At 45.9% G+C, this 27,926-nt stretch overlaps 1 protein-coding gene across 1 annotated transcript; it reads right to left on the minus strand.

Annotated features, from left to right (window-relative positions):
- Positions 1-1,304: 1,304 nt before the first annotated feature.
- On the minus strand, positions 1,305-27,863 carry sec23a (Sec23 homolog A, coat complex II component). The gene is made up of 19 exons (XM_085766904.1): positions 27,579-27,863; positions 26,960-27,017; positions 25,406-25,492; positions 24,423-24,659; positions 22,444-22,520; positions 22,031-22,175; positions 21,026-21,184; positions 19,936-20,051; positions 19,715-19,838; positions 18,906-18,986; positions 16,795-16,884; positions 9,510-9,616; positions 8,949-9,102; positions 8,322-8,399; positions 7,474-7,635; positions 5,508-5,594; positions 3,544-3,699; positions 1,881-1,946; positions 1,305-1,715 (listed from the first exon to the last, which is right to left on the minus strand). The coding sequence occupies exons 1-19, from the start codon at positions 27,797-27,799 to the stop codon at positions 1,626-1,628; spliced, it is 2,295 nt and encodes a 764-aa protein (XP_085623030.1). The 5' UTR covers positions 27,800-27,863; the 3' UTR covers positions 1,305-1,625.
- Between the last annotated feature and the right edge of the window lie 63 nt (positions 27,864-27,926).

A 27,926-nucleotide genomic window follows, 5' to 3' on the forward strand; every position in this document is an offset into this window, starting at 1 on the left:
GCTCACACACTCTCTCCGTTCGTCTCCACAACAGTTTTATTAGAAACTCGATGAAACTTAAAAATAAAACTTCACACAAACATCAGTCGCCGGCCGTCTCCATGGAAACCTGACGACAGGTTCAGTAACAGCAAGAGGGCGACACACCGACGGCGCGACGCCCCGCCCCCTGGTGGCGGCCAACAGGAAGTGCTTGTTGACAGGCTGCAGCCGAGGCGTCGCTCGCCGTCGGTGTGCAGAGCCGGCTGCTGATTGGCCGACTGGAGACAGGTAATACTATGACTCAGGCAGCAGAGGCAAAACAACGAGTACAGGTAGACACGGAAGAGAAGGACAGGAGGGGACAGGGGTAACACTTTACTGTAATAGGACGAATCTCCTTGTTGTTTACAACTACTTCCTGGTAGAAAACCAGCATGAGAACAATAGTGACGGACGAGAGTTTCTCTATATTTATCTACTTTTTCATGTCACTATATCACCGTTTAGACTAATCTGATGTTTGTAAAGTTTATAAAACCAATGATTGGACAAACATTACTATTTCTGTGTGCACATTTTTGTAATTAGTCGTGGTTATCATAGATTAGCCGGGCTAACGGTTAGCTACCTGTTTAACTTTAATAACTCAGTGACTCAATAAACGCTCCATGAAAAAATATTTTCTCCAGTGGATATCTGAGTTCCAACATGACTGAGCTAACTGGAGTAGTTTCATGTGGTGTCCCACAACGGGAGGGTTTTAACAGCTGACGTCCTGCTGTTAGCTTAGCTACCGTTAGCTTAGCTACCGTTAGCTTAGCTACCGTTAGCTGTCCCTGTCAGCTGAGCCACTGATGCTTTCTAGACACTGTGATTCCCCCAAACTGAATAAATACAACACATAGCAACACAAAACACACACACACAGAAATAGTAATGTTTCTTCAATCATTTCAGATTTGTCTAAACGGTGATAGGGCGTGAAAAATATGATATATAGCTAAACTCTGGTTCGTTACTATTGATCTCATTCACATTACAGCTGGTTTTCTACCAGGAAGTAGAATGTAAACAACAAGGAGATTCGGTCTATAGATATTCATCAGATTGACATAACACTGTCATAACCATCTATGAATACTTCTGACAGCTGTGGTTAAGTGTCATTCAGTAAGTTATGTCACTTTTGATGCAAAGTTGACATTGTTTGAGATGTTTTTGTTCTGACAACTTGACATAAAGACAATTTAAACTGTCATAGCAGACCTAATGGACAAACTTTAACAATGATGTCAAGTTGTCAGAACAAAAACATCTCAAACAATGTCAACTTTACATCAAAAGTGACATAACTTACTGAATGACACTTAACCACAGCTGTCAGAAGGATTCATTGATGGTTATGACAGTGTTATGTCAATCTGATGAATACCTATTACAGTAAAGTGGTACCAGGACAGGTGAGGACAGTAGAGGACAGGTGAGACAGGTAAAATCAGGAGAGGACAGGTAAAGACAGGAGAGACAGTAGAGGACAGGTTGGACATGTAAAGACAGTAGAGGACAGGTTGGACAGGTGAGACAGGTGAGGACAGTAGAGGACAGGAGGGACAGGTAAAGACAGGTGAGACAGGTGAGACAGGTCAAGCGGCGCTGGACACGGCCAGTTTCTTCAGGTGGTCCATGAACACCTGCAGACTGACGTCGTCCGTCAGGATGGGAGCTCCAGACTCCTGGAGAGAGACGAGACGTCCACACTGAGCAGCAGGACAGGTGTGTGTGTCTGTGTCTGTGTCTGTGTCTGTGTCTGTGTGTGTGTGTGTGTGTGTGTGTGTGTGTGTGTGTGTGTGTGTGTGTGTGTGTGTGTGTGTGTGTGTGTGTGTGTGTGTGTGTCTTACCTGTCCCCAGGTGTACATGTTGTTGTGGGTCTGGGAGGGGTTGACCTTGGAGAGCAGGAACCGAGCCTGAGGACACGTCAAGGTCAAAGGTCAAAGGTGTTAGTCAGAAACCACAGTGATAAACCACATCCACATGGAGCAGGTGCAACGCTGTCGTGGCGGTTCGCTGCACGCAGTCACACGACAAATACGTCTGAGTGGAGTCCTTGCTAGTTAAAGGGACAACGAGGAGTTTCTCTGTCGGCAGAACGAAAAATTCTGCAACAATAAAAAAGTCTGATATTAATGTGGATGAATCTCCGTTACCACTTGTTAATGGTCCATTTTAGATAAATCTATGGTTTTGTCTCTATGGTTATTTTGTTATTATTAGTGGTGGTGGAAATGCTGGGCGAGCCGACCAGCGTTTCTTTACTTTCGGTTTCGTGGCGAGTCATGAGAATAACGCCGCCGTATGAATCTCCGTTTATGGTGGGAACTACGACGGTATGTGATCGTCTTCCAACCTCTGACTTTAATTCTTGATGAATGAAAACATGAGTCTGTCTTGACCCGGTCAAAGAATTTCACGGTGCGGAGGCTCATAAATGTAGTGAGAAAACACTTCACTTTAACAAAACTCCTGGTTGTCCCTTTAAAGAATTCGTCTGCCTCATCATGTCACCGTGAGGCTTCTCAGTGAAACACCACGGAGACGGCGACGGCTCGCCACTGGCCGACCGGACCAAGACTGTAGGTGATATGTCACGGATGCGCGGTGCGTCGCTAGAAATGCTTCAAACACGTTAACGCATAAAAGACGGCATCGCCCCGATACGTCAATCACTTCACTGGTGAAGGAAGAAGACAAGTTAACGCTCCATCGTGGAAGCCGCCTGCAGCCGCCATGTAAAGTAAAGAGTCGTAGTGAAGCTCTGGAGCGGTGAGTCGATGCCCGGCCGTCACCGACACCAGGAGCCTCCAGTGTGATGCTGTAACGAGAGCTGGTAGCCAAGGATGCTAACCGCTATCGCTAGTTAGCCGTAGCGGTTAGCATTCGGGACAGCTAGCGGGGCTAGCAGCTCTCCTACTCTGCTGCACGGAGCTTCACCTGAGCTCTGTCATTGGCTGGAGAGAAAACACCTGAGCTTGTATCGTTATCAAATCATTATTGAATCGTATCGCATCGTATCGACGGGAGCTTCAGTGTATCGTTAACGTATCGTATCGGTGGCAGCGTATCCAGATGCGTATCGAATCGGCCTCAGTGGTGGAGATATACATCCCTACATACACATTAACATATACACATAATACATGAATCCCTACATACACATTAACTGTATAAAATGTGTTTTTTATAATAGTTGCCAGTTGTCCAGTTCTACCAGGGTGTTTCTTTCCTCTAGAATGAATAAATGGTATAATAACACTACTAATGCACTAAGGTTATTTATGTTTTACTTTTATAACAGAAGATGGTTTTTAAACAGTTTTTAAACAGTTTGTCGTTTAAATTTGTGACTTTTTGTTGCTTTTTGGCCGTTGTATCGAACCGTGACTTGTGTGTAGCGTTACACCCCGAGGCACCATGTAAACATGAACATTACAGGTGTGTGTGTGTGTATGTGTGTGTGTGTGTGTGTGTGTGTGTGTGTGTGTATTAGTGTGTGTGTGTGTCCACCTGGCTGCCTCCGTGCTCCGTGTCGATGTAGCGCGGCATGGGGAAGCGCGTGTGCAGCAGCTCCTGGGCGTCGTCCACCGGCGCCTGCAGCAGGTGCTTGAAGTTCTCGTACTCGGCCAAGTCCTGGTAGCCGGCCTTCCTCCACTGGGCCACGGTCTGGGGGCGGGGCCACAACACGCATCACAACACGCATCACAACACGCATCACAACACGCATCACTTCACTAAGATCCATTTCTTCTTATTCACTTTTTAAAAAGCAGTTAAAAATACATCTCAGCTTCTCTTGAATTTCCCGCTCTTTCCTCTCTCTCTTTCGCTCTCTCCATATCCCACATCCTCACTTTGTCTCTTTATGAGTTTAATTAATTAATTTTTTTTGTATATTATCTCTATTGTCTCTATTTGTTACCGAATCACTTTGCACTTTATCTCTTCTTTTTTTTACTCATTTCTGTTCATTTTGCTCATATAACATTGATTATGTTGCACTTTATCTCTTTTTTTATGTTTATTTGTTAGCCATTGAAATGTGTCTTGTTGTAATTTGTTATAGGGGTGGAACCTATGTACGAGCCAACTGGCTTCGTTCCTCCTTGCACCATTGAAATTTGTGTGCTAAATAAATAAACTCAGCAAACTCAACACTTCCTGCTACCTGCTGTGACACAGGGCTCGACAGTGCGACTGTTTTGCTCGCATTTGCGAGTTGATAATATCCCGTGCGAATAAAAAATTGCATTCAGTCGCATCAGTGCGACTCTGACAGGCATGCACCGTTTTGCATGCGGTTTAATGTGAGCAGTATCCCCCCCGCCCCCCTGCCTGTTTGGTGATTTTGGCCGCCGCATTGATTAAAGCTTGTGTACATCGGGGCCGTTCAGATGTAACGTCTTTTCCGCACATTACTTTCAAGGTAGACGCGCGTCATGCACGCCAAGGCGACACCGTAGCAGCGCACATTCGGTGCGATGCGCTTTTTTTTCGTGCACGTTCGACCTGCTTCTTCCTCCGGTACACGGTCTCGGGCTGTGTCTCTCTTACTGTTTCACACGGAGCTCTGCCCCAGGTGAAGGAAGCAGGTGGAAAGACGTGGCCTCCGAGGCTACCGCGGAGCTATCAAAGAAAAAAAAAAAAGCTTGTCGCGGTGAGAACAGCTGACATGTGGTCACAGTCTCACAGGGCAACATTCATGTAAACTTCAACCTCAAAGCTCCCTGTCTGACCTGTCCCTGAACATCACACAGGGGCAACATGGAGCTGCTTGTGTGACAGGTTGTTGAGTTTTATTAATGTTAAAACATTATTAAAAGGAATAAAATTTGGTGATTTTACTGTTCTCAAATGTAAAAATGGGTCATGTTGGACCCTCAGCATTATTTAAGGCTTAAACAGCCTGCTACAACATTTTTCATTGTGCTCCTAAAAAATCTTAGTGTAGAGCCCTGTATGTAATGTTCAGTTTTTTATACTGAGGGAAATATAGGTTCACTGCTCATCAATACCCCCACCCCCGGGCCACATGCACACACATACAGCATAAAACTAAAAACTAATATTGGTTGTAAATATTCTATTTTCTCACACATATTTGCATTGTTTGTCTTTCCTGATTTTTGTTAAGGCAAAGAGCCAGTTAAAACATTAAAAATGAGTCTACAGGGTTAGAATTATAGGCTAAATCTACTTTATTTGTTTGAAAATTATATTTTCACCAAAATTGCTAAATTTTTATTGTGCTACTAAAAAATGTTGTGTGCTACAAAATTTTTCAGCATGGTAGCACAGTGCTACTTGGAAAAAAGCTTAGCGTCAAGCCCTGTGACATCACTTCCTGTCTGTGTTACTGTGTGTATTAGTGTGTGTTACTGTGTGTATTAGTGTGTCTGTGTTACTGTGTGTATTAGTGTGTGTGTGTGTGTGTGTGTGTGTGTCTGTGTGTGTGTGTGTGTGTGTGTGTGTACCTCTCCGTGGTAGATGAGGATCTGGAAGAAGGTGTCCATCAGGAGAATCCGGTCTGGGAGGATGCTGCTGCTGTCCAACAGGACGGGCTGGAACACACGGAAGTTAATGGTTAACGGAATGGGAAGTTAAGCTGGGGAATTAGGGAAATATTCCAAATTGGAAACGTTCCATGGGAATTATTGGGAATTATTGGGAATTTATGGGAATTAATTGGAAATTGGGGGTCATTTTTTAAATATAAATATATTTTGGGGGGGGGCTTTTTCAAAAAGTAAAATGACCCCCAGAAGTGTTCGAGGAATCATCTGTACATGTGATGGAGGTTTTAAATCTGGTTGTTTGAGCCCAGATTAAGCTACAATATATTTTCCCCAACTTGTCCACCAGAGCGTTGTGGAGTTGTTGGATTGTGTATTTGATGAGTCTGATGATGAGGGAAACCAAGAAATCCCATAATGAGCCTCCGTAGCGTAGCTCTGAGCAGCTCACGGCTCTGCTCCGCCGTTCTAAAAACAGCTTGCACCGACAATTAAAGGTAACGAACCTACTGCTATGACTATAGGGGTTATGGTGATGGGCCAGTTTGACTAAATGTTGAACTATCCCTTTAAGGGCCAACCTTCAATTTTGTAAATTTTGGATTTATTCCTGTTTATTCCTGTTTATTCCTGTTTATTCCTGTTTATTCCCGTTTATTCCCGTTTATTCCCGTTTATTCCCGTTTATTCCCGTTTATTCCTGTTTATTCCCGTTTATTCCTGTTTATTCCTGTTTATTCCCGTTTATTCCTGTTTATTCCCGTTTATTCCTGTTTATTCCCGTTTATTCCCGTTTATTCCCGTTTATTCCCGTTTATTCCCGTTTATTCCTGTTTATTCCCGTTTATTCCCGTTTATTCCTGTTTATTCCCGTTTATTCCTGTTTATTCCCATGGAAAGTTTCCAACTTTGAAAATTCCCGGAATTTTGCAACCCTAATCACCAGTCAGTGTGTGTAGTTGTGTAGTAGTTGTGTAGTAGTAGTTGTGTACCTCTGGCGGGCCGCTGAAGGAGTATGCGTACAGCAGTGTGTAGTAGTTGTGTAGTAGTTGTGTAGTAGTTGTGTAGTAGTAGTTGTGTACCTCTGGCGGGCCGCTGAAGGAGTATGCGTACAGCAGTGTGTAGTAGTTGTTGTGTAGTAGTTGTGTAGTAGTTGTGTACCTCTGGCGGGCCGCTGAAGGAGTATGCGTACAGCAGTGTGTAGTAGTAGTTGTGTAGTAGTTGTGTAGTAGTTGTGTAGTAGTAGTTGTGTACCTCTGGCGGGCCGCTGAAGGAGTATGTGTACAGCAGTGTGTAGTAGTTGTGTAGTAGTTGTGTACCTCTGGCGGGCCGCTGAAGGAGTATGCGTACAGCAGTGTGTAGTAGTTGTGTAGTAGTTGTGTAGTAGTTGTGTAGTAGTAGTTGTGTACCTCTGGCGGGCCGCTGAAGGAGTATGCGTACAGCAGTGTGTAGTAGTTGTGTAGTAGTTGTGTAGTAGTAGTTGTGTACCTCTGGCGGGCCGCTGAAGGAGTATGCGTACAGCAGTGTGTAGTAGTTGTGTAGTAGTTGTGTAGTAGTTGTGTACCTCTGGCGGGCCGCTGAAGGAGTATGCGTACAGCAGTGTGTGTAGTAGTTGTGTAGTAGTTGTGTAGTAGTTGTGTACCTCTGGCGGGCCGCTGAAGGAGTATGTGTACAGCAGTGTGTAGTAGTTGTGTAGTAGTTGTGTAGTAGTTGTGTACCTCTGGCGGGCCGCTGAAGGAGTATGCGTACAGCAGTGTGTAGTAGTTGTGTAGTAGTTGTGTAGTAGTTGTGTACCTCTGGCGGGCCGCTGAAGGAGTATGCGTACAGCAGTGTGTAGTAGTTGTGTAGTAGTTGTGTACCTCTGGCGGGCCGCTGAAGGAGTATGCGTACAGCAGTGTGTAGTAGTTGTGTAGTAGTAGTTGTGTACCTCTGGCGGGCCGCTGAAGGAGTATGCGTACAGCACCGGTTGGATCATGATGAGCGCCTGCGTGAGGTCGTGGCGGTTGAACTGGTGGCGGTAATAAGAACTCTCATCTGGACTGTTGTTGAACACCTGGAGGAACGGGGAGCGCCTCAGGTGGAACATGAACTACACACACACACACACACACACACACACACACAGAGAGACACACACACACACACACACACAGAGAGACACAGAGACACACACACAGAGACACACAGAGACACACACACACACACACACACACACACACACACACAGAGACAGGCAGGTGAGAACCAGGAAGTGAGGCGGTGATGACATCATCAGCCGGTGGCGTGGGGGCATATATATATACTGACTAGATGTACACCGCCTTCTGCTTCTCAGCGTACGTCAACACGGCGGCCATCTTGGTCAGGGGTTTCTGACCATAGACATATAAACATCTGAGCAGCAGTCAGACCAGTCAGACCCTGTAGAACATGTTTCAGTGTATTGATGCACGTGGGTGTGTGTCTGAGTATGGACGTGTAGCCTATGTTTAATACATAAAAACAAAAATTATAAAAAAATTTCAATTTTTTTTGTTGTTGTTGTTGTATCATAAACATCTGTCTGACATTTATAATAAACCAAACGGCTTGAAAACCGGTTGAATATCCAGTGAGTTGTGGTGATGTTAATGGTTGATAGACCTCTAATGCAGGAAGTAGACACGGCTTCCCCCTGACCAAGATGGCCGCCGCGTTGACGTACGCTGAGAAGCAGAAGGCGGTGTACATCTAGTCAGTATATATATGTATCTACGGCGTGGGGGGAGGAGTCACCTGAGGATACAGGGAGAAGGTCTCCGAGAACCGGAACGAGTTCGGATCGTCTTTGTGGTAATCTCCAAACTTCTGGCACTGAGGAGGAGGAACACAGCGTTAGAACCAGAACCAGGACCAGAACCAGGACCAGGACCAGAACCAGGTCCAGAACCAGAACCAGGACCAGAACCAGGACCAGAACCAGAACCAGAACCAGAACCAGGACCAGAACCAGGACCAGAACCAGAACCAGAACCAGAACCAGAACCAGAACCAGAACCAGGTCCAGGACCAGGACCAGAACCAGAACCAGAACCAGGACCAGAACCAGGACCAGAACCAGAACCAGGACCAGAACCAGAACCAGGACCAGGACCAGAACCAGGACCAGAACCAGAACCAGAACCAGAACCAGAACCAGGTCTAGAACCAGAACCAGGACCAGAACCAGAACCAGGACCAGAACCAGAACCAGAACCAGGACCAGAACCAGGACCAGAACCAGAACCAGAACCAGAACCAGGTCTAGAACCAGACCCAGAACCAGAACCAGGACCAGAACCAGAACCAGGACCAGAACCTGATCCAGAACCAGGACCAGAACCAGAACTAGACCCGGACCCGACCCGACCCAGACCCCCGTACCAGTCTGATGAGCTGCCGGTCCAGCCATCGGAGGACGTCCGGTCCCTCCTCGGTCTCGGCTCGGTAAACCGCCAACCGGGCCATCAAGATGGCCGCCGCCTCCTGGTCGAAGGACGCCGCGATGCTCTGGATCTGAGACTGAGCATCGGCCCAGCTGGAGGGGGGGGGGATACATCACAGTGTGAGAGAGTGACTCTTTAACTAGTCCTCTGTAACTAGTCCTCAGACCTCTTTAACTAGTCTTCAGGACCATGTAACTAGCCCTTACACCTATGTAACTAGTCCTCAGACCTCTGTAACTAGTCCTCAGACCTCTTTAACTAGTCCTCTTATACTAGTCCTCTGTAACTAGTCCTCAGACCTCTTTAACTAGTCCTCTCACCTCTGTAACTAGTCTTCAGGACCATGTAACTAGTCCTCAGACCTCTTTAACTGGATTGGATTGTACTTTATTGTCCCAAAAGGAAATTTGCTTTGGGCTCTGAGCAACTAGTCATCAGTCCTCTGTAACTAGTCCTCTATCACAGTGTGTGTGTGTGTGTGTGTGTGTGTGTGTCTTACTTGCGGGCCGTGGTCGTGACCCGGATGCGTCTCTGTCCTGACGAGTGCTGGTACTGGGAGACGAACTGGATCGCTCCGCGGCCGCCCTGAGGGATCGGAGCGTTGTGCTGCGGACAGACCGGATCAACGGTTAGTTAAACAATATATCCCTCCAGTCCTCCAGGTGGTCTCTGCTCATTCTACCACTCTAAGAGGCTAAAGGCTAATGCTAAGCTAACAGTGGTCTATGCTCGTTCTACCACTCTAAGAGGCTAAAGGCTAATGCTAAGCTAACAGTGGTCTCTGCTCATTCTACCACTCTAAGGGGCTAAAGGCTAATGCTAAGCTAACAGTGGTCTCTGCTCATTCTACCACTCTAAGGGGCTAAAGGCTAATGCTAAGCTAACAGTGGTCTCTGCTCATTCTACCACTCTAAGGGGCTAAAGGCTAATGCTAAGCTAACAGTGGTCTCTGCTCATTCTACCACTCTAAGGGGCTAAAGGCTAATGCTAAGCTAACAGTGGTCTCTGCTCGTTCTACCACTCTAAGGGGCTAAAGGCTAATGCTAAGCTAACAGTGGTCTCTGCTCATTCTACCACTCTAAGGGGCTAAAGGCTAATGCTAAGCTAACAGTGGTCTAGTCTCATTCTACCACTCTAAGGGCCGTTGTTCCCCCTCAGAGTGGTAGAATGAGCAGAGACCACCTGGAGGACTGGAGTGATATATAGCTTTTATAAAACGGTTACCAATAATGACAATATGAAAGAGGACATGTAGTTTTATTCCAGCAGAATAAAAAGCTGTTCCCAGCTGTCCAGACGTTAGCTCCAAGTAGCTCTGTCACTGCTCAGTCCCCTCTACCATTGTTAACCCTCTGGAGGTCAAAGTTCACCTTCAACATGTCAATTACACTACTTTACTACAGTTTTTAATTTATGCTCATTATACCACGGTTAACAACCAATCAGATCGCAGGATTTCACCTTTACGTTTTATAACCATCAATAACCGATAACCAGTAAACCATCAATAACCAGTAAACCATCAATAACCAGTAAACCATCAATAACCAGTAAACCATCAATAACCAGTTAACCATCAATAACCAGTTAACCATCAATAACCAGTAAACCATCAATAACCAGTTAACCATCAATAACCAGTTAACCATCAATAACCAGTTAACCATCAATAACCAGTAAACCATCAATAACCAGTTAACCATCAATAACGAGTAAACCATCAATAACCAGTAAACCATCAATAACCAGTTAACCATCAATAACCAGTTAACCATCAATAACCAGTAAACCATCAATAACCAGTTAACCATCAATAACCAGTAAACCATCAATAACCAGTAAACCATCAATAACCAGTAACCAGTTAACCATCAATAACCAGTAACCAGTAAACCATCAATAACCAGTAAACCATCAATAACCAGTAACCAGTTAACCATCAATAACCAGTAACCAGTAAACCATCAATAACCAGTAACCAGTAAACCATCAATAACCAGTAACCAGTAAACCATCAATAACCAGTAAACCATCAATAACCAGTAACCAGTTAACCATCAATAACGAGTAAACCATCAATAACGAGTAAACCATCAATAACCAGTAAACCATCAATAACCAGTTAACCATCAATAACCAGTTAACCATCAATAACCAGTAACCAGTAAACCATCAATAACCAGTAAACCATCAATAACCAGTAAACCATCAATAACCAGTAAACCATCAATAACCAGTAAACCATCAATAACCAATAAACCATCAATAACCAGTAAACCATCAATAACCAGTAAACCATCAATAACCAGTAAACCATCAATAACCAGTAAACCATCAATAACCAGTAAACCATCAATAACCAATAAACCATCAATAACCAGTAAACCATCAATAACCAGTAAACCATCAATAACCAATAAACCATCAATAACCAGTAAACCATCAATAACCAGTAAACCATCAATAACCAGTAAACCATCAATAACCAGTAAACCATCAATAACCAATAAACCATCAATAACCAGTAAACCATCAATAACCAGTTAACCATCAATAACCAGTAAACCATCAATAACCAGTAAACCATCAATAACCAATAAACCATCAATAACCAGTAAACCATCAATAACCAATAAACCATCAATAACCAGTAAACCATCAATAACCAGTTAACCATCAATAACCAGTAAACCATCAATAACCAGTAAACCATCAATAACCAGTAAACCATCAATAACCAGTAAACCATCAATAACCAGTAACCATCAATAACCAGTTAACCATCAATAACCAGTAACCATCAATAACCAGTAACCAGTGTGTTTACAGCTGAAGAACCAACACGCTGCTCTCTGATTGGCTGATTCACACTCAGTGGTCTGAGGCAGAACGATGATGATGATGATGATGATTACACACCTGTTATTACCTGAGACACACACACACACACACACACACACACACACACACACACACACACACACACACACACACACACACACACACACAGTTATCTGCTGACTGCAGTGTCAACACAACCTGAACATCCAATATCCTGTGTGTGTGTGTGTGTGTGTGTGTGTGTGTGTGTGTGTGTGTCCTCTCGCCATCATCTCAGCAGGTGTCTGACAGGTGACCACGGCAACCATGGCAACCATAACCTCTGGAGACACACACACACACACACACACACACACACACACACACAGTTCCTCCTCCGTCTCAGACTCAGATCGTCTTCGTCTCTGCAGCACCTGGACCTGAACCTAAACCTGAACCTGAACCGCAGCTGCTTTGACCTTTGACCTTTGGAGCAGCTGGACTGACTCCGCCCCCTCGCAGCTGTTTTAACCTTTGACCTTTGGATTCAGACCCGGTTGGTTCCTGAGACGGTGACGGTGCGTTCATGGTCGCTCGGTAGGAACGACGATTATTATCATTATTCATTTATCTGTCGGTTATTTAAACGATTAAAACAGAAGTAAGGTGAATGTTTGCGTTAATCAGGGTATCCGCGGGGTCTTGAAAAGTATTAAAAGGTGATAAATCAATTTTGGGAAAATTAAGACCCTTAAAAAGTATTAAAAAGTCTTTTCACGACAATATAAAGTCTTAAATTTTGAAGGAATCAGAGTAGGGAAATGGCACTCGGATGCTGCCCAAGTCGAGCAAGTCCTCGAGTACTCGGATATCGGCTGCAGCCCTACTAGAAACAAAATCAAACCAGCGGAGGCACATGTCATGACTGTCGTGATTGTAGTTTTTGTTTTTGGGAGTTGAGCAATATTTCTTTTTTGATAAACTTTTCCTTTGATTTATTATCCCAGCCTATTTTGAATTCTGTTGTATCATAGTGGTCTAGAGTCTTAATCACAAACTAAAACTGTTCAGTTAAAAGTGTCATTGATGTAAATGGTTACAGCTTGAAGTGGCGGTGAGGTGTTAAAAAATATTGAGAAGGTCTTGAAAAAGTCTTAAAAAGGTTTTAAAATTAACTTCAAGATTCCTGTATAAACCCTGGTTAATATAAGTCTTCTTAAATAGTTGTATCTTCCGACAGCAATCACTTCTATAGAGTGTTTGGTCTGAAACACGGGTCTGTCAGTCACTCTGCTCTGCTCTGAGCCCAGGAGAAAACTTTCCTTGTATCCTACAACCTTTATCCAATGAGGAGAGAGAACGGCATAAAGGGGCAGTCCTCTCTGTGTGTGAATGTGGTGACGTAGGGACGAGGGCGGGGGCTGCTAACTCCATCTGCTGACAAGACGTTAGACAAAACCACTGGATTGCTTACTAATGCTTTAAACGATTAGTTGTTTGGTCAATAAAATGTTAGAAAATGTCTAAAAACCACCGGACGACGTCCTCAAATGTCTTGTTTTGTCCACAAACCAACGAGAGACTCAGTTTATTGTCATAAAGGAACAAAGAAACCAGAAATATTCACATTGAAGAAGCTGCAATCAGAGAATCTGGAGCTTTTTTTCTTAACTCATTGAGTGCCGCGCTCCTTTCCAAGTGTACCGGCAATTTAGACCATTTTTGAAGGTTTTTGTAGAGCCACAGTGTATTCTATATTATTGCCACCAACACATACTGTGGCTCATTTGAAAGGTGAAACTTTCTGCTTCAAATGGCCACAAACCGTTTGTTTCTACGTGCCTCTGTTCCTGAGAAAAGTCAAGCTAAACATGGCTGGGTTTCACCAAAATCCCTCCTTTTTCAGTTCTGCTCGTCGTAGAGCCCCCAAATTTACACATAAGGTGTGTTAAAGTGTCTAGTTTCATAATAATAAAAAAAATGAGTTAAAAAACGACTCAAATTGATTATTAGATTATCAGAATAGTTGATGATTAATTTACTAATCGTCAATTAATTGTTGCAGCTCCATCACTCGGCTCATCTGTGACTCATCGCCATGGAAGCAGACTGAGGTCCGGTCTGTAGAAGAACCGGTCTGGATTTACCTGAGGAGGGGGCGGGGCTTATGTTGTTGCATGTGACTGGTCAGACGTGTGAACTGGGTGTAGCGATGTCACGATTACTTGTTTTCACAATTGATTTCACAATTGAATATTTTATGTAAACATATGAGTAATGTAATTATATTTAGACTATATTTGATTTTATACATCCATAGTGTTGTGAAATGAATTGATGCAGAATAATGGTGATGATCGTAACACCGTGGTTACTTCTCTGACAATAATCACACTAAGCTAATCTGTAATCGTGACATCACTAACTGGGCGTCGACCTTTGACCTCTGATCATGTGATCACTTGGACACGGACGTTGAGAACTTCCCCGGTGGACGTGGTTGTTGAAGATGGCGGACGCGGTGCGGACGCTGTTCTCCGTCGTCATGGCGACGTCCAGCGTGGCGGCGGTGAGCGGGAACGTGGTGCTGCTGCTGGTTCTGCTGCTCAACAGAGACGTTCGCTCGGCGGCGCTCGGCGTGTTGCTGAGCAACGGCCTGAGCGACCTGGCGCTGGGGCTCAGCATCATCCCGCTGGCCGCCGCCGCCGCTAGCCTGGCGCCGCCCGGCGACCCCGTTGCCGTGGGCGACGCGGGCGCCAGCGCCTTCTGCCGGGGCAGCGGCTTCGTCCTGCTGCTGCTGCAGACGTCCTCGCTCCACGCCGTCGCCTGGACGACCGTCCACAAGTTCACAGAGATCTGCTTCGCGCTGCGCCACCGCAGCGTCTGGACGCCGCCACGCAGCCGCGCGGCGCTGCTTATGGTCTGGACCGTCGCCCTGGCGACCGCCGCGCCGCCGCTGCTCGGCTTCGGCCGCTACGGCTACAGCGAGAACCGCTTCCTGTGCGGGCCGAGCTTCACGCCGGAGAACCGGTCCTTCGTGCTGCTGTGGCTGCTGCTGGGCGTCGCGTTGCCCCTGGCGACCGTGTGCTCGCTGTGCGGATGCATCGTTGCCGTGGCGAGGAAGCAGGCGCGCCGGGGCACGTTCCGCTGCAACGAGCTGCACTGCTTCTACGTTCCCGCCAACAACTACCTGAGGAGCTCCGTGGTGGTCGCCGCCACCTCAGGTCAGAGGACTCTGTAACTAGTCCTGTATAACTAGTCCTCTGTAACTAGTCCTCTGTAAATAGTCCTCTGTAACTAGTCCTGTCTAACTAGTCCATTCTAACTAGTCCTCTGTAACTAGTCCTGTCTAACTAGTCCTCTGTAACTAGTCCTGTCTAACTAGTCCTCTGTAACTAGTCCTCTGTAACTAGTCCTGTCTAACTAGTCCTCTGTAACTAGTCCTGTCTAACTAGTCCTCTGTAACTAGTCCTGTCTAACTAGTCCTCTGTAACTAGTCCTCTGTAACTAGTCCTGTCTAACTAGTCCTCTGTAACTAGTCCTGTCTAACTAGTCCTCTGTAACTAGTCATGTCTAACTAGTCCTCTGTAACTAGTCCTCTGTAACTAGTCCTGTCTAACTAGTCCTCTGTAACTAGTCCTCTGTAACTAGTCCTCTGTAACTAGTCCTGTCTAACTAGTCCACTCTAACTAGTCCTCTGTAACTAGTCCTGTCTAACTAGTCCTCTGTAACTAGTCCTCTGTAACTAGTCCTGTCTAACTAGTCCTCTGTAACTAGTCCTCTGTAACTAGTCCTGTCTAACTAGTCCTGTCTCTAGGCTGTCTGCTGGTCTGCTGGCTGCCCTACATCTCAGTAACTAGTCCTCTGTAACTAGTCCTGTCTAACTAGTCCTGTCTCTAGGCTGTCTGCTGGTCTGCTGGCTGCCCTACATCTCAGTAACTAGTCCTCTGTAACTAGTCCTGTCTAACTAGTCCTGTCTCTAGGCTGTCTGCTGGTCTGCTGGCTGCCCTACATCTCAGTGTGTCTGTATGAGACGTTCAGCGGGACGGAGACTTCGCCGCTCGTCGCTGCGCTCTCCGTCTGGTTGGTGCTGAGCGGCGCCGCCGTTAACCCGTGGATCAGCTGCCTCACGCACACGTAGGTGGACACGCTACCGTTACCGCTATGATGTCATACTACATGTGACCGTTACCGTGTCTAGTAGGGCCTGACCGATATAGATTTTTTGGGGCCGATAGCGATGCCGATTATTAGGGGGAAAAAAATCTGATAACCGATTAATCGGCCGAATTTTTTTTTTTTAATAAAGTTTTAAAATTGTATTAATTTAAGTAATATATCTACATATATTATATAATATATAAATCAGGGCTGCCCCCAAATAGTATACCAAGAACTGGTCGACCAAAATTTCATTGGTCGATTGGTCGCAGGAAAAAAACAAAACATTTGTCTTGTCAAAATTAAGTCAAAATTAATATGACTGAACTGTATATGAAAGGCTATAGGGCTTTTATTTTGAAGGGCCAGATACAGGAAGTCATGACATGACATGAGAGACATGATAGTCCCGCTGCAGTCAGAGACCCGCACCGCTAATGTCTAGTGATGATGTCATACACCATGTGACTGTGTGTCTCTAGGCGCTACCGGGCGGCGCTGCGGCGCGGCGTCAGCTGGTTGGCTCGGAGGTGGGCGTGTCCCGGGACGACGGCCTCGGAGCTCCGCCCACCGAGCGCCGACCTGCACCTGCACACGGCCAATCACAATCGCATCAGCACGACCACGACATCATCAACCGTCACCACGACGACCACATCAACCCTTCCACCGCTGTCACCAGAAACACCCACGCCAACGCCGCCGTGAATCATCATCATCATCATCATCATCACCAGGCTAAACTCTGAGTTTGTTGAAGCTGTTTTCTGAAGCGGGAATCGAACCGCGGCCCGTGCTCCTACCTGGTTGACGACCTCGAAGTAAAGCGCCAGCGTGGTGTTCGGGTCGAGGCCGCAGACCTTCCACTGACTCGTTCCTCCGGTGCCGATCTCCTGTAACACACACACACACACACACACACACACACACACTCTGTGAATCCGTCACGGAGATTTTAAGATCCTTTTAACGGTTTTTAAAGTGATAGTTCACCCAAAATTAAAATGTCCCTCATGATCTCCTCCCCCTCATGTGGACTAATAAGGGCTGGGAGAAGTTTCAGAGTCCTCCGTGGCTTCTCTGAGTTACAGGGGGTCTCGGCGTAGCAGTGCATGTCCATATGACGGTTGCTAATGGATACCAACTGTCTTCATAACAAAAAGACACACCAAAAAACATCCAGATACCTCCATGCTGCTCGTATGTAATGTCCCTCTTGTATTGAAGCCCCAACATGAGAAATTGTTTTAAGTCTATATTTTAAGCTTTTGGACCAGAAAGAGGAGCTTCCGCTACAAACAAGCTTGAAATATAGACTTATAGATTTAAATTTTTTAGGAACAATTTCTCATGTCAGGTCTTCAATACAAGAGGGACATTACAGACGAGCACTATGGAGGTATTTGGATGTTTTTTGGTGTGTCTTTTTGGACGAAGAAAAGTGAGCTCCGTTCTCAACCGTCATATGGACATGCAGTGCTGCACGGAGCCCTGCTGTAACTCAGAGAAGCCACGGAGGACTCTGAAACTTCTCCCAGCCCTTAGTCCACATGAGGGGGAGCAGATAATGAATGAAATTTCAATTTTGGGTGAACTATCCCTTTAAAGCTCTTAACGGTCTCAGTCCCAGTTATTTATCTGATTTGCTTTTAACATATGAGCGCTCTAGAACTCTCAGCCTTTTAATTATTCCTAAAGTTGCTAACAGAACTTCTGGCGAGGCCTCATTTCATCACTACGGCCCACGCTGATGGAGCAGACGCCTGAACACCAACGGAGAGCAGAGACTGTGGACATTTTTAAAAGCAGACTTAAGACCAACCTTTTTAATCTGGCTTTTAACTGAATCTTATTATTTTTATCGCTGCTATAAAATTATTTATTGTCTTAATTGCAGTATCTCTCTATCCCCTTGATCTATCTATACATAAACATATTTATTTATTTTACTTTACCTATTTTCTTTTATTACTATTCTGTTTTATTTTATCCCATTGCACGTATCTATCTACTCTCTAGAGTTTTCCCCAATAAAAACGGTTAAGTGCCTCTAAATTCCAGTGTTTTAAAATTCTTGTGTGAATACGTATGTATATGTATGTTTCCCCCTGTATGTATCCCCCTATATTTGTCCCTCTATATGTGTCCCCCTATATGTGTCCCCCTATATGTGTCTCCCTATATGTGTCTCCCTATATGTGTCTCCCTATATGTGTCCCCCCCTATATGTGTCCCCTATATGTGTCCCCCCCTATATGTGTCCCCCTATATGTGTCCCCCACTATATGTGTTTCCCCTGATATGTGTCTCCCTATATGTGTCCCCCCATATGTGTCCCCCTATATGTGTCCCCCACTATATGTGTTTCCCCTGATATGTGTCTCCCTATATGTGTCCCCCTATATGTATCTCCCTATATGTGTCCCTCTATGTGTCTCCCTATATGTGTCCCCCCCTATATGTGTCTCCCTATATGTGTCCCTATATGTGTCTCCCTATATGTGTCCTCCTATATGTGTCCCCCATGTGTCTCCCTATGTGTCCCTCTATATGTTTCCCGCTATATGTGTCCCCCTATATGTGTCCCCTTATATGTGTCTCCCTATGTGTCCCCTTATATGTGTCCCCCCCTATATGTGTCCCCCTATATGTTTCCCGCTATATGTGTCCCCCTATATGTGTCCCCCTATATGTGTCTCCCTATATGTGTCCCCATATATGTGTCCCTCTATATGTATCCCTCTATATGTGTCCCCCTATATGTGTCCCCCTATATGTGTCCCCCTATATGTGTCCCCTTATGTTCCTTGTTTTTATCACGTGAAGCACTTTGAGCTGCCGCAGGCATGAAAAGTGCTATACAAATGATTGACTGAAAGGTCAAAGGTCAAAGGTCGGCTGTGTGGTTACGTACGTTCTCAGACACGCAGGGTCCTTTGGCGTTCAGAGACACGCACGGTCCGATCGCTCCCGACACTTTGATTTCTCTGGACGTCTGAAACACACAACATGGCAGGTTACTCACCAGGCTTTCTGCAGCTTTCACCAACTCAGAATTAAGACGTTTTAAAATGAAATTTAAGACCTACTGTATATCATGACGAACAAAAAAAGAAAAAAAAAGAAATGCTGAGTCACAAAAATACTTGCAAAAAAGAAAAAATGAAGACCTGTCTAAAATTATTTAAAGGGACAACGAGGAGTTTCTATTTGGTTATAAAAAAGTCTCATATTAATGTGGATGAATCTCCGTTACCACTTGTTAATGGTCCATTTTAGATAAATCTATGGTTTTGTCTCTATGGTTATTTTGTTATTATTAGTGGTGGTGGAAATGCTGGGCGAGCCGACCAGCGTTTCTTTACTTTCGGTTTCGTGGCGAGTCATGAGAATAACGCCGCCGTATGAATCTCCGTTTATGGTGGGAACTACGACGGTATGTGATCGTCTTCCAACCTCTGACTTTAATTCTTGATGAATGAAAACATGAGTCTGTCTTGACCCGGTCAAAGAATTTCACCGTGCGCGCTGAGGCTCATAAATGTAGTGTGGAAACACTTCGCTTTAACAAAACTCCTCCTTGTCCCTTTAAGACTTGAACACAATACTTAAACAAATTTAAGACCCTGTGGAAACTGAGCAGGGGGCGTGGCCTCTCTGTGTGAGGGGGCGTGGCCTCTGTGTGAGGGGGCGTGGCCTCTGTGTGAGGGGGCGTGGCCTCACCTTGACCTCCAGCGTGGCGGCGAAGGCCATCTTGAAGGATCCCTGAACGTCCTTAGTGAAAACTCTCTGGAAGGTTTGTTTGAACAGAGACGTGTTGAAGGAGTCGGCCATCACCATGTAGCCCCTGGAAACACACACACACACACACACACCTGTCACGACACTGTGTGTGTATACTTGGATATGTGTGTGTGTGTGTGTGTGTGTGTGTGTGTGTGTACCCAGTGTGGTTGGGGCAGCACTTCATCTCCAACAGGCCGGTCTGATCCAGAGCGCAGGCGTAGATGTCGATGATGTGACCGTTAGTGGACGCTCTGTTCGCCAGGGACTCGTAGTGCTGCAACACACACACACACACACACACACACAGACATCATGTTAATCATATTCCTACAAGAAGATCATTCACAAAGTGTCACAGCTCCAAGTGTTTTATTGTCGTGGTGTCGATCATTTTAATCATCTATTGGTTTTCGTTCGATACATTTGCATCTTTTGTGTTTGTTGAACTGTGTTCAGAGTCTGGATTTCAATAAATGAGATTAAAGGGATACGCCAACATTTTTTTTGAGTGTCTTGCCTCACTCCCGAGTCCATGACCAGCAGATAGACACCATCCTTTCCACTGTGCGTGCAGTAACAAGGGAGATAGAGCCGTATCGCCGTAATTAGCTTAGCTCAAACACTGGAAGTGTATGGGTAGTGTTAGCCTGCCTCCACCTAAAGTCGCTAATTAGCTTAGCTCAAACACTGGAAGTGTATAGGTAGTGTTAGCCTGCCTCCACCTAAAGCCGCTAATTAGCTTAGCTCAAACACTGGAAGTGTATAGGTAGTGTTAGTGTTTAGGTAGGAGGCAGGCTAACACTACCTATACACTTCCAGTGTTTGAGCTAAGCTAATTAGCGACTTTAGGTAGGAGGCAGGCTAACACTACCCATACACTTCCAGTGTTTGAGCTAAGCTAATTAGCGACTTTAGGTAGGAGGCAGGCTAACACTACCCATACACTTCCAGTGTTTGAGCTAAGCTAATTAGCGACTTTAGGTGGAGGCAGGCTAACACTACCCATACACTTCCAGTGTTTGAGCTAAGCTAATTAGCGGCGATACGGCTCTATCTCCCTTGTTACTGCACGCACAGTAGAAAGGATGGTGTCTATCTGCCGGTCATGGACTCTGGAGTGAGGCAAGACACACACAAAAAATGTTGGCGTATCCCTTTAAACAGCATGATCTGCAGAGCTAATCAGTAATCAATAATCAATAATCAGTAATCAATAATCAGTAATCAGTAATGGATACCCTCCCTGACCTTGGTGGCCTTCTTCATGAACTTGGCGTTGTCCTTCTCGATGTCGTGCCACGACCTGATGGGCGTCTTCAGCTCGTCTCCCACCACCATGCCGGGGCCTTGCGTCGCCGGGCCGCCGATGAACGTCATGATGCGAGCGCCCGTGTTGGGGAAGGTGCACTGTGGGTAAACACACACACACACACACACACACACACACACACACACACACACACACACACACACACACACACACACACACACACACACACACACACACACACACACACACACACACACACACACACACACACACACACTGTGATGATGCTGCGTGCTGCTGAACCCTAAGCCCCGCCCCCTCACCTCTCTAAGCTTAGTTTTAGTTTAGTTTAATAAGTTTATTTGTATCAGGGACAATGTACAGAATAACATTAGTCTGAAATGAGAAGAGATGCCTTGTAGCGGATTTATCTGACTAGCTACTTTCCACCCGTCGTCCCTGGGCAGGTGAATAAGAACAATAGAAAGGTGAGAATTATCAGTTTACATAGCGTTAAACATCCATACACATGTGCATAATACACCCTCTCACACATCACAAACACTCCAGACATATCTCATATCAGAAAGAAACATACAGTTATTAAAATACTTCACACTTTGCCAAGGTTAAAGATAATTTAGGCTCATGATTAATGATTAATGCTGACATGACTGATTTCTTACGGTCCATTGTTTGACTTCCCGGGAGAAAACATTGAAGTCTGTACAGAGTTTCAGATTAGTTGCCGCCGATTAGATTAGCCCCGCCCCCTCGCCTCTCTAAGCCCCGCCCCTCACCACCCTAAGCCCCGCCCCCTCGCCTCTCTAAGCCCCACCCCTTTGCCTCCCTAGGCCCCGCCCCCTCGCCTCTCTAAGCCCTGCCCCCTCGCCTATCTAAGCCCCGCCCCTCACCACCCTAAGCCCCGCCCCCTCACCTCCCTAAGCCCCGCCCCCTTGCCTCCCTAGGCCCCGCCCCCTCACCTCCAGCAGGCCGACGGCGATGGACATGGCGACGCCCAGCGAGCGCAGCGGGCGTTTGCCCTGCGTGACGGGCCACGGGTCGCGCTGCAGCTCCCCCAGCAGGTCGGTCAGGTTCATGTCGATCTTCTGCACCGGCTGCAGGAACCTGAATGATAATAATAATAATAATAATAATAATAATAATAACAATAATAACAATGGATTACATTTATATAGCGCTTTTCTATTGTTACCCGATACCCAAAGAGCAAACAGTACCTTAACAGTAACCATTATTCATTCATACACATTCACACCGGTGGTGGTAAACTACGTGTGTAGCCACAGCTGGATTAGGACCAGAACCAGAACCGGGTCAGTGTCTGGACCACCAGAGAGTGTGTGTGTGTGTGAGTGTGTGTGTGTGTGTGTACCTGTTGGACAGCGGCTGCTGGACGCTCTGAGCTCCTCGTCCCTGAGCAGCTGAAGGTTTGGTCAGACCCAGCATCTCCTGCAGGAGGACAACTAGTTAGTGGTAACTAGTTAGTAGCGCTGACTGGCTTCCTGTAGGATTTAGAATAGACTTCAAAATCCTTCTGCTGACTTATAAGGCTCTTAATGATAAAGCTCCAACCTATCTGAAAGAACTAATCATTCCTTACTGTCCTACCAGAGCACTCCGCTCCCAGAATGCAGGTCTGTTAGTGACTCCCAGTATCTCTAAAAACAGACTGGGAGGTAGAGCCTTCAGTTACCGGGCTCCTTTACTGTGGAACCAGCTCTCTCCATGGGTCAAAGAGGCAGACACTCTAACTACATTTAAGTTATTTAGTTAGCGGCTCTGACTAGTTGCTAGTTAGCGGCTCTGACTAGTTGCTAGTTAGCGGTGCTGACTAGTTGCTAGTTGCTAGTTAGCGACACTCTAACCTGCAGCTGCTTGGCGCTCAGGTCCTTGGCGCCTCTGAACACGTAGCTAGTAGAGTTGACTAGTTGTTAGTAGAGCTGACTAGTTGCTAGTAGCTAGTTAGCGGGCTCTAACCTGCAGCTGCTTGGCGCTCAGGTCCTTGGCGCCTCTGAACACGTAGCTAGTAGAGTTGACTAGTTGTTAGTAGAGTTGACTAGTTGTTAGTAGAGTTGACTAGTTGCTAGTTGCTAGTTAGCGGAGTTGACTAGTTGCTAGTTAGCGGGGTCTAACCTGCAGCTGCTTGGCGCTCAGGTCCTTGGCGCCTCTGAACACGTAGCTAGTAGAGTTGACTAGTTGTTAGTAGAGTTGACTAGTTGTTAGTAGAGTTGACTAGTTGCTAGTTGCTAGTTAGCGGGGCTCTAACCTGCAGCTGCTTGGCGCTCAGGTCCTTGGCGCCTCTGAACACGTAGCTAGTAGAGTTGACTAGTTGTTAGTAGAGTTGACTAGTTGTTAGCGGAGCTGACTAGTTGCTAGTAGAGTTGACTAGTTGACTAGTAGCTAGTTAACGGGCTCTAACCTGCAGCTGCTTGGCGCTCAGGTCCTTGGCGCCTCTGAACACGTAGCTAGTAGAGTTGACTAGTTGTTAGTAGAGTTGACTAGTTGTTAATAGAGTTGACTAGTTGCTAGTTGCTAGTTAGCGGCGCTCTAACCTGCAGCTGCTTGGCGCTCAGGTCCTTGGCGCCTCTGAACACGTAGCTAGTAGAGTTGACTAGTTGTTAGTGTAGTTAACTAGTTGTTAGTAGAGTTGACTAGTTGTTAGCGGAGCTTGCTAGTTGCTAGTTAGCGGGGTCTAACCTGCAGCTGCTTGGCGCTCAGGTCCTTGGCGCCTCTGAACACGTAGCTATAGAGTTGACTAGTTGCTAGTAGAGTTGACTAGTTGTTAGTAGAGTTGACTAGTTGTTAGCGGAGCTTGCTAGTTGCTAGTTGCTAGTTAGCGGCTCTGACTAGTTGCTAGTTGCTAGTTAGCGGGCTCTAACCTGCAGCTGCTTGGCGCTCAGGTCCTTGGCGCCTCTGAACACGTAGCTAGTAGAGTTGACTAGTTGTTAGTGTAGTTAACTAGTTGTTAGTAGAGTTGACTAGTTGTTAGCGGAGCTTGCTAGTTGCTAGTTGCTAGTTAGCGGGGTCTAACCTGCAGCTGCTTGGCGCTCAGGTCCTTGGCGCCTCTGAACACGTAGCTAGTAGAGTTGACTAGTTGTTAGTAGAGTTGACTAGTTGTTAATAGAGTTGACTAGTTGCTAGTTAGCGGCGCTCTAACCTGCAGCTGCTTGGCGCTCAGGTCCTTGGCGCCTCTGAACACGTAGCTATAGAGTTGACTAGTTGCTAGTAGAGTTGACTAGTTGTTAGTAGAGTTGACTAGTTACTAGTTGCTAGTTAGCGGTGCTGACTAGTTACTAGTTGCTAGTTAGCGGTGCTGACTAGTTGCTAGTTGCTAGTTAGCGGCGCTCTAACCTGCAGCTGCTTGGCGCTCAGGTCCTTGGCGCCTCTGAACACGTAGCTCTTGGCGATGCCGTCGCAGCCGAGCTCGTGCACCTGCACCATGCGGCCGAAGGTGAGCAGGCCGACCAGCGCGGTGGGCGGCAGCAGGGACAGGGACATCTGCAGAGACTCCTTCAGCGCCTGCAGGTCCTCGTCCTCCATGCAGGTGTCCACCACGTACAGGAAGACCAGCGGCATCTGGGGCCCGCGCTGCACACACACACACACACACACACAGGACGGGTCACACACCTGGCTGCTCACCTGGGGCCGGTTGCACCACCTCTCACTAAGTGTTTACTAAATCAAGATTTAGTCATTACTAAATTACAATGTGTTGCACCAGTTTTACTAGGAATCACGTAGAGCTAGTAATGACTAGAGCTGTAAAAGAGAGTAACGACACCACCATTGACTCCCGTGGTAAGGGTTTAAGGGTTTAAGGGTTTAAGGGTTTAAGGGTTTAAGGGTTTAAGGGTTTAAGGGTTTAAGGGTTTTGCGCCCCTAGTGGCAGGATATGGGTATTGCAAAAGCGCCCAGAAAACCCATTCACTCCAATGTATGTGTGTTGCCCACTTAGTGCTAAATTGATGAAAACGGCCGTGTTTTAGTTTTCAGGTGTCTTGGTCATATCAGATTATACTTATAATCTGTTTATTATAAAATGTAGATTGAAACATTCATGTAGAAAACTGTTTTGTTTTTCCTCTCCTATGTGTTAATGTTTATCTGTAAAGGATCCTCAATGATGCTATTAACGTGGGTGATCTATAAATGTCCTTAAATTATTGAAAACACCACACTGCTCATTCACCAACAATGCAGAGATGTCAGTTATTCCTCCACCAGGAGGCGCTGCCATTGGACTAATGCTGTCGTTACCATAGAGATATATATATCTATGGTCCTTACTCTCTTTTACAGCGCTCTAGTCTGCACCGGTCTGAGAGACTCACCTGGACCACGTACTCGATGGTGGAGAACTGAGGCAGCAGCTCGGCCGGTTGGTTCACCTCCGAGATCCCCGCGTAGGACGGAGGGAACTGCAGCACAACAAACAAATAAATAAACAAACAACAAATAAACAACAGGATAAAACTAGAAAATTTCCTCTCGGGAAATTTTGAATGGGCCACGGGGCTACTGCGGGTTGTGCCATCTCTGTCAACATGGGAATCAAACCCACGATCTTAAGGTCAAGACAGAGCTGATCAGACAGACACATGATCATCTTTCTATAAGCACTGATATGGAGGAGCTGTAACCACATTAGGTTACCTGTGTGTGTGTGTGTGTGTGTGTGTGTGTGTGTGTAGGTGTGTGTGTGTGTGTGTGTGTGTGTGTGTGTGTGTGTGTGTGTGTGTAGGTGTGTGTGTGTGTGTGTGTGTGTGTGTGTGTGTGTGTGTGTGTGTGTGTGTGTAGGTGTGTGTGTGTGTGTGTGTGTAGGTGTGTGTGTGTGTGTGTGTGTGTGTGTGTGTGTGTGTGTAGGTGTGTGTGTGTGTGTGTGTGTGTGTGTGTGTGTGTGTGTGTGTGTGTGTGTAGGTGTGTGTGTGTGTGTGTGTGTAGGTGTGTGTGTGTGTGTGTGTGTGTGTGTGTGTGTGTGTGTGTGTGTGTGTGTGTGTGTCTGTGTTTATAAACATTTAAACGAGCGCCAGGTGGATTGTTTATGAAGTTAACGAGCTCTGGCCTGAGGATCAAAGAGGTTACCACGGCGATAGGGGCCCCCGCAGGCTGAGACAGACAGAAACGTGGACAAAAAGAGCCATTTTCTGCCTCTAAACCGGCCTCACAATTAGGCTTAGCATGACAAAACGGTAACTCCTATCAGAACAAAACACAGATCAACGTTGCTCTAAGGACTTACTGAAAATTTCGGTACAATTTGGTGTTTCTACAGTAAATATTTTGGCGACGCTGGCAGTTTTAAAACATCAGGCCGTTCTGCTCCTCTCAGAAAATATTTGTATTGGACTCAATGAGGAGCAGGGACAGACGTGGCCGCACTCAGAGGCTGATTCTGTAAGTTCTGTAAGTCTCTCTGATATTTTGAGCACATGGTGAGAAACAGAACAAGTTTGTCTACAATTTTCTGAAAAAAATATGTGTGTGGAGTGTAAATTGTGGCCGTTTGGAGCTTGGAAAGAGAAAAAATCTGGAGTTTTTCTGGCATCTCTCCCACTCTAACCGATGATGTCACGCACTCTGACACGAACATTCCATGCAATACACACCCATTATAATCTCATAATTTCTCCAAAAATGATCATGGTCATTGATCAGGGATTGATCAAAAACTATATGACCTATCAAAACGTGGAGTAATACGACAATACACAAGACTTGTGTCTACTGTTTAAAGTTTAAATGGAGTCTCTAGGTGAAAGTATGCCTGAGCAGTAGACGTTTGTTAAACTCCAATGATTGGTCTTTTTCGCTCTTTTTTTTCACCCGTCCCATTGACTTCAATGCAAAATTGCAAAAAGGCAACAGGTGAAGTGAAGGTTTCTCACCTGGTTCCTCTGGTAGCAGAAGTTACAGGCCCACAGCTTGGCTCTGTAGTCCACCTGGCTGGAGACAGACAGGTAGAGACAGACAGGTAGAGAGACAGGTGAGACAGACAGGTAGAGACAGTGTGGTGGCGTTTTTTTAATGAGAAGTGACATATAAGTCTGAAAACAACAAGACCAATGAAAAGAAAGTTGTACCACCTTTAAAGATCGAGTATGAGCTGTGTTATTATTTCATTAATGATCACATTACATTTTATGTTATTTTGTGTTGGTTTGAATAGTTAGAATATAATTATTTTTCGTGTTCTTATGTTGTTTCACTCCACCGTGGCTTTATCATTACTGACTGCCAACATCTGCCTACAAACATGGCAACTTTGCAAAGATTTTTATTATTTATTTGCACATATAAAATAAAACAAAACAAAACATTGACTTCTCTCTCTTACTAGTGAGAAAGATACGGAAAAGAAATGTACAGCTGAGGTCTGAAACCAACACGACCTCACCTTGATCTAACAGTAAAGAAATAATAATCACAGACCTTGTGCAAGGTAGAGATTCTAGAAATAACAAAATTTAAAAAAAAAGAAAGGAATAAACTGAAATGAGGTCGTACCACAGCGGGTTGAGGACGGCGCGGCACGTTGCCCGGCTACAGAGAACCGGTTCGTACTGGATCGGCGGCAGGTCGGGTCGCTCCTTCAGCGGCGTGAACAGCGTCGCCACGGGAACCACCATGCGCGTGGCCTCCAGCCGGCTGGACGGCCACACGTTCCAGCTGAACCGCACGCCGTCGCGCTCCTCGTTCTGGGCGATGTACTCCGGGAAGGTCGCCATGGCAACGCCCTAACGCCCACACCGGCACCGGCACCGACACCGGGGTCGCACACGCCACCAGGTCACAACCTGGAAAAAACAACATGGAAGTCAGATTTATGTTCTTCTTTTATTCACACATATACAA

The sequence above is a fragment of the Trachurus japonicus genome, chromosome 22 (assembly GCF_045865225.1).
Source record: "Trachurus japonicus isolate A0001 chromosome 22, Traja_1.0".
In the NCBI taxonomy this organism is placed as follows: domain Eukaryota; kingdom Metazoa; phylum Chordata; class Actinopteri; order Carangiformes; family Carangidae; genus Trachurus; species Trachurus japonicus.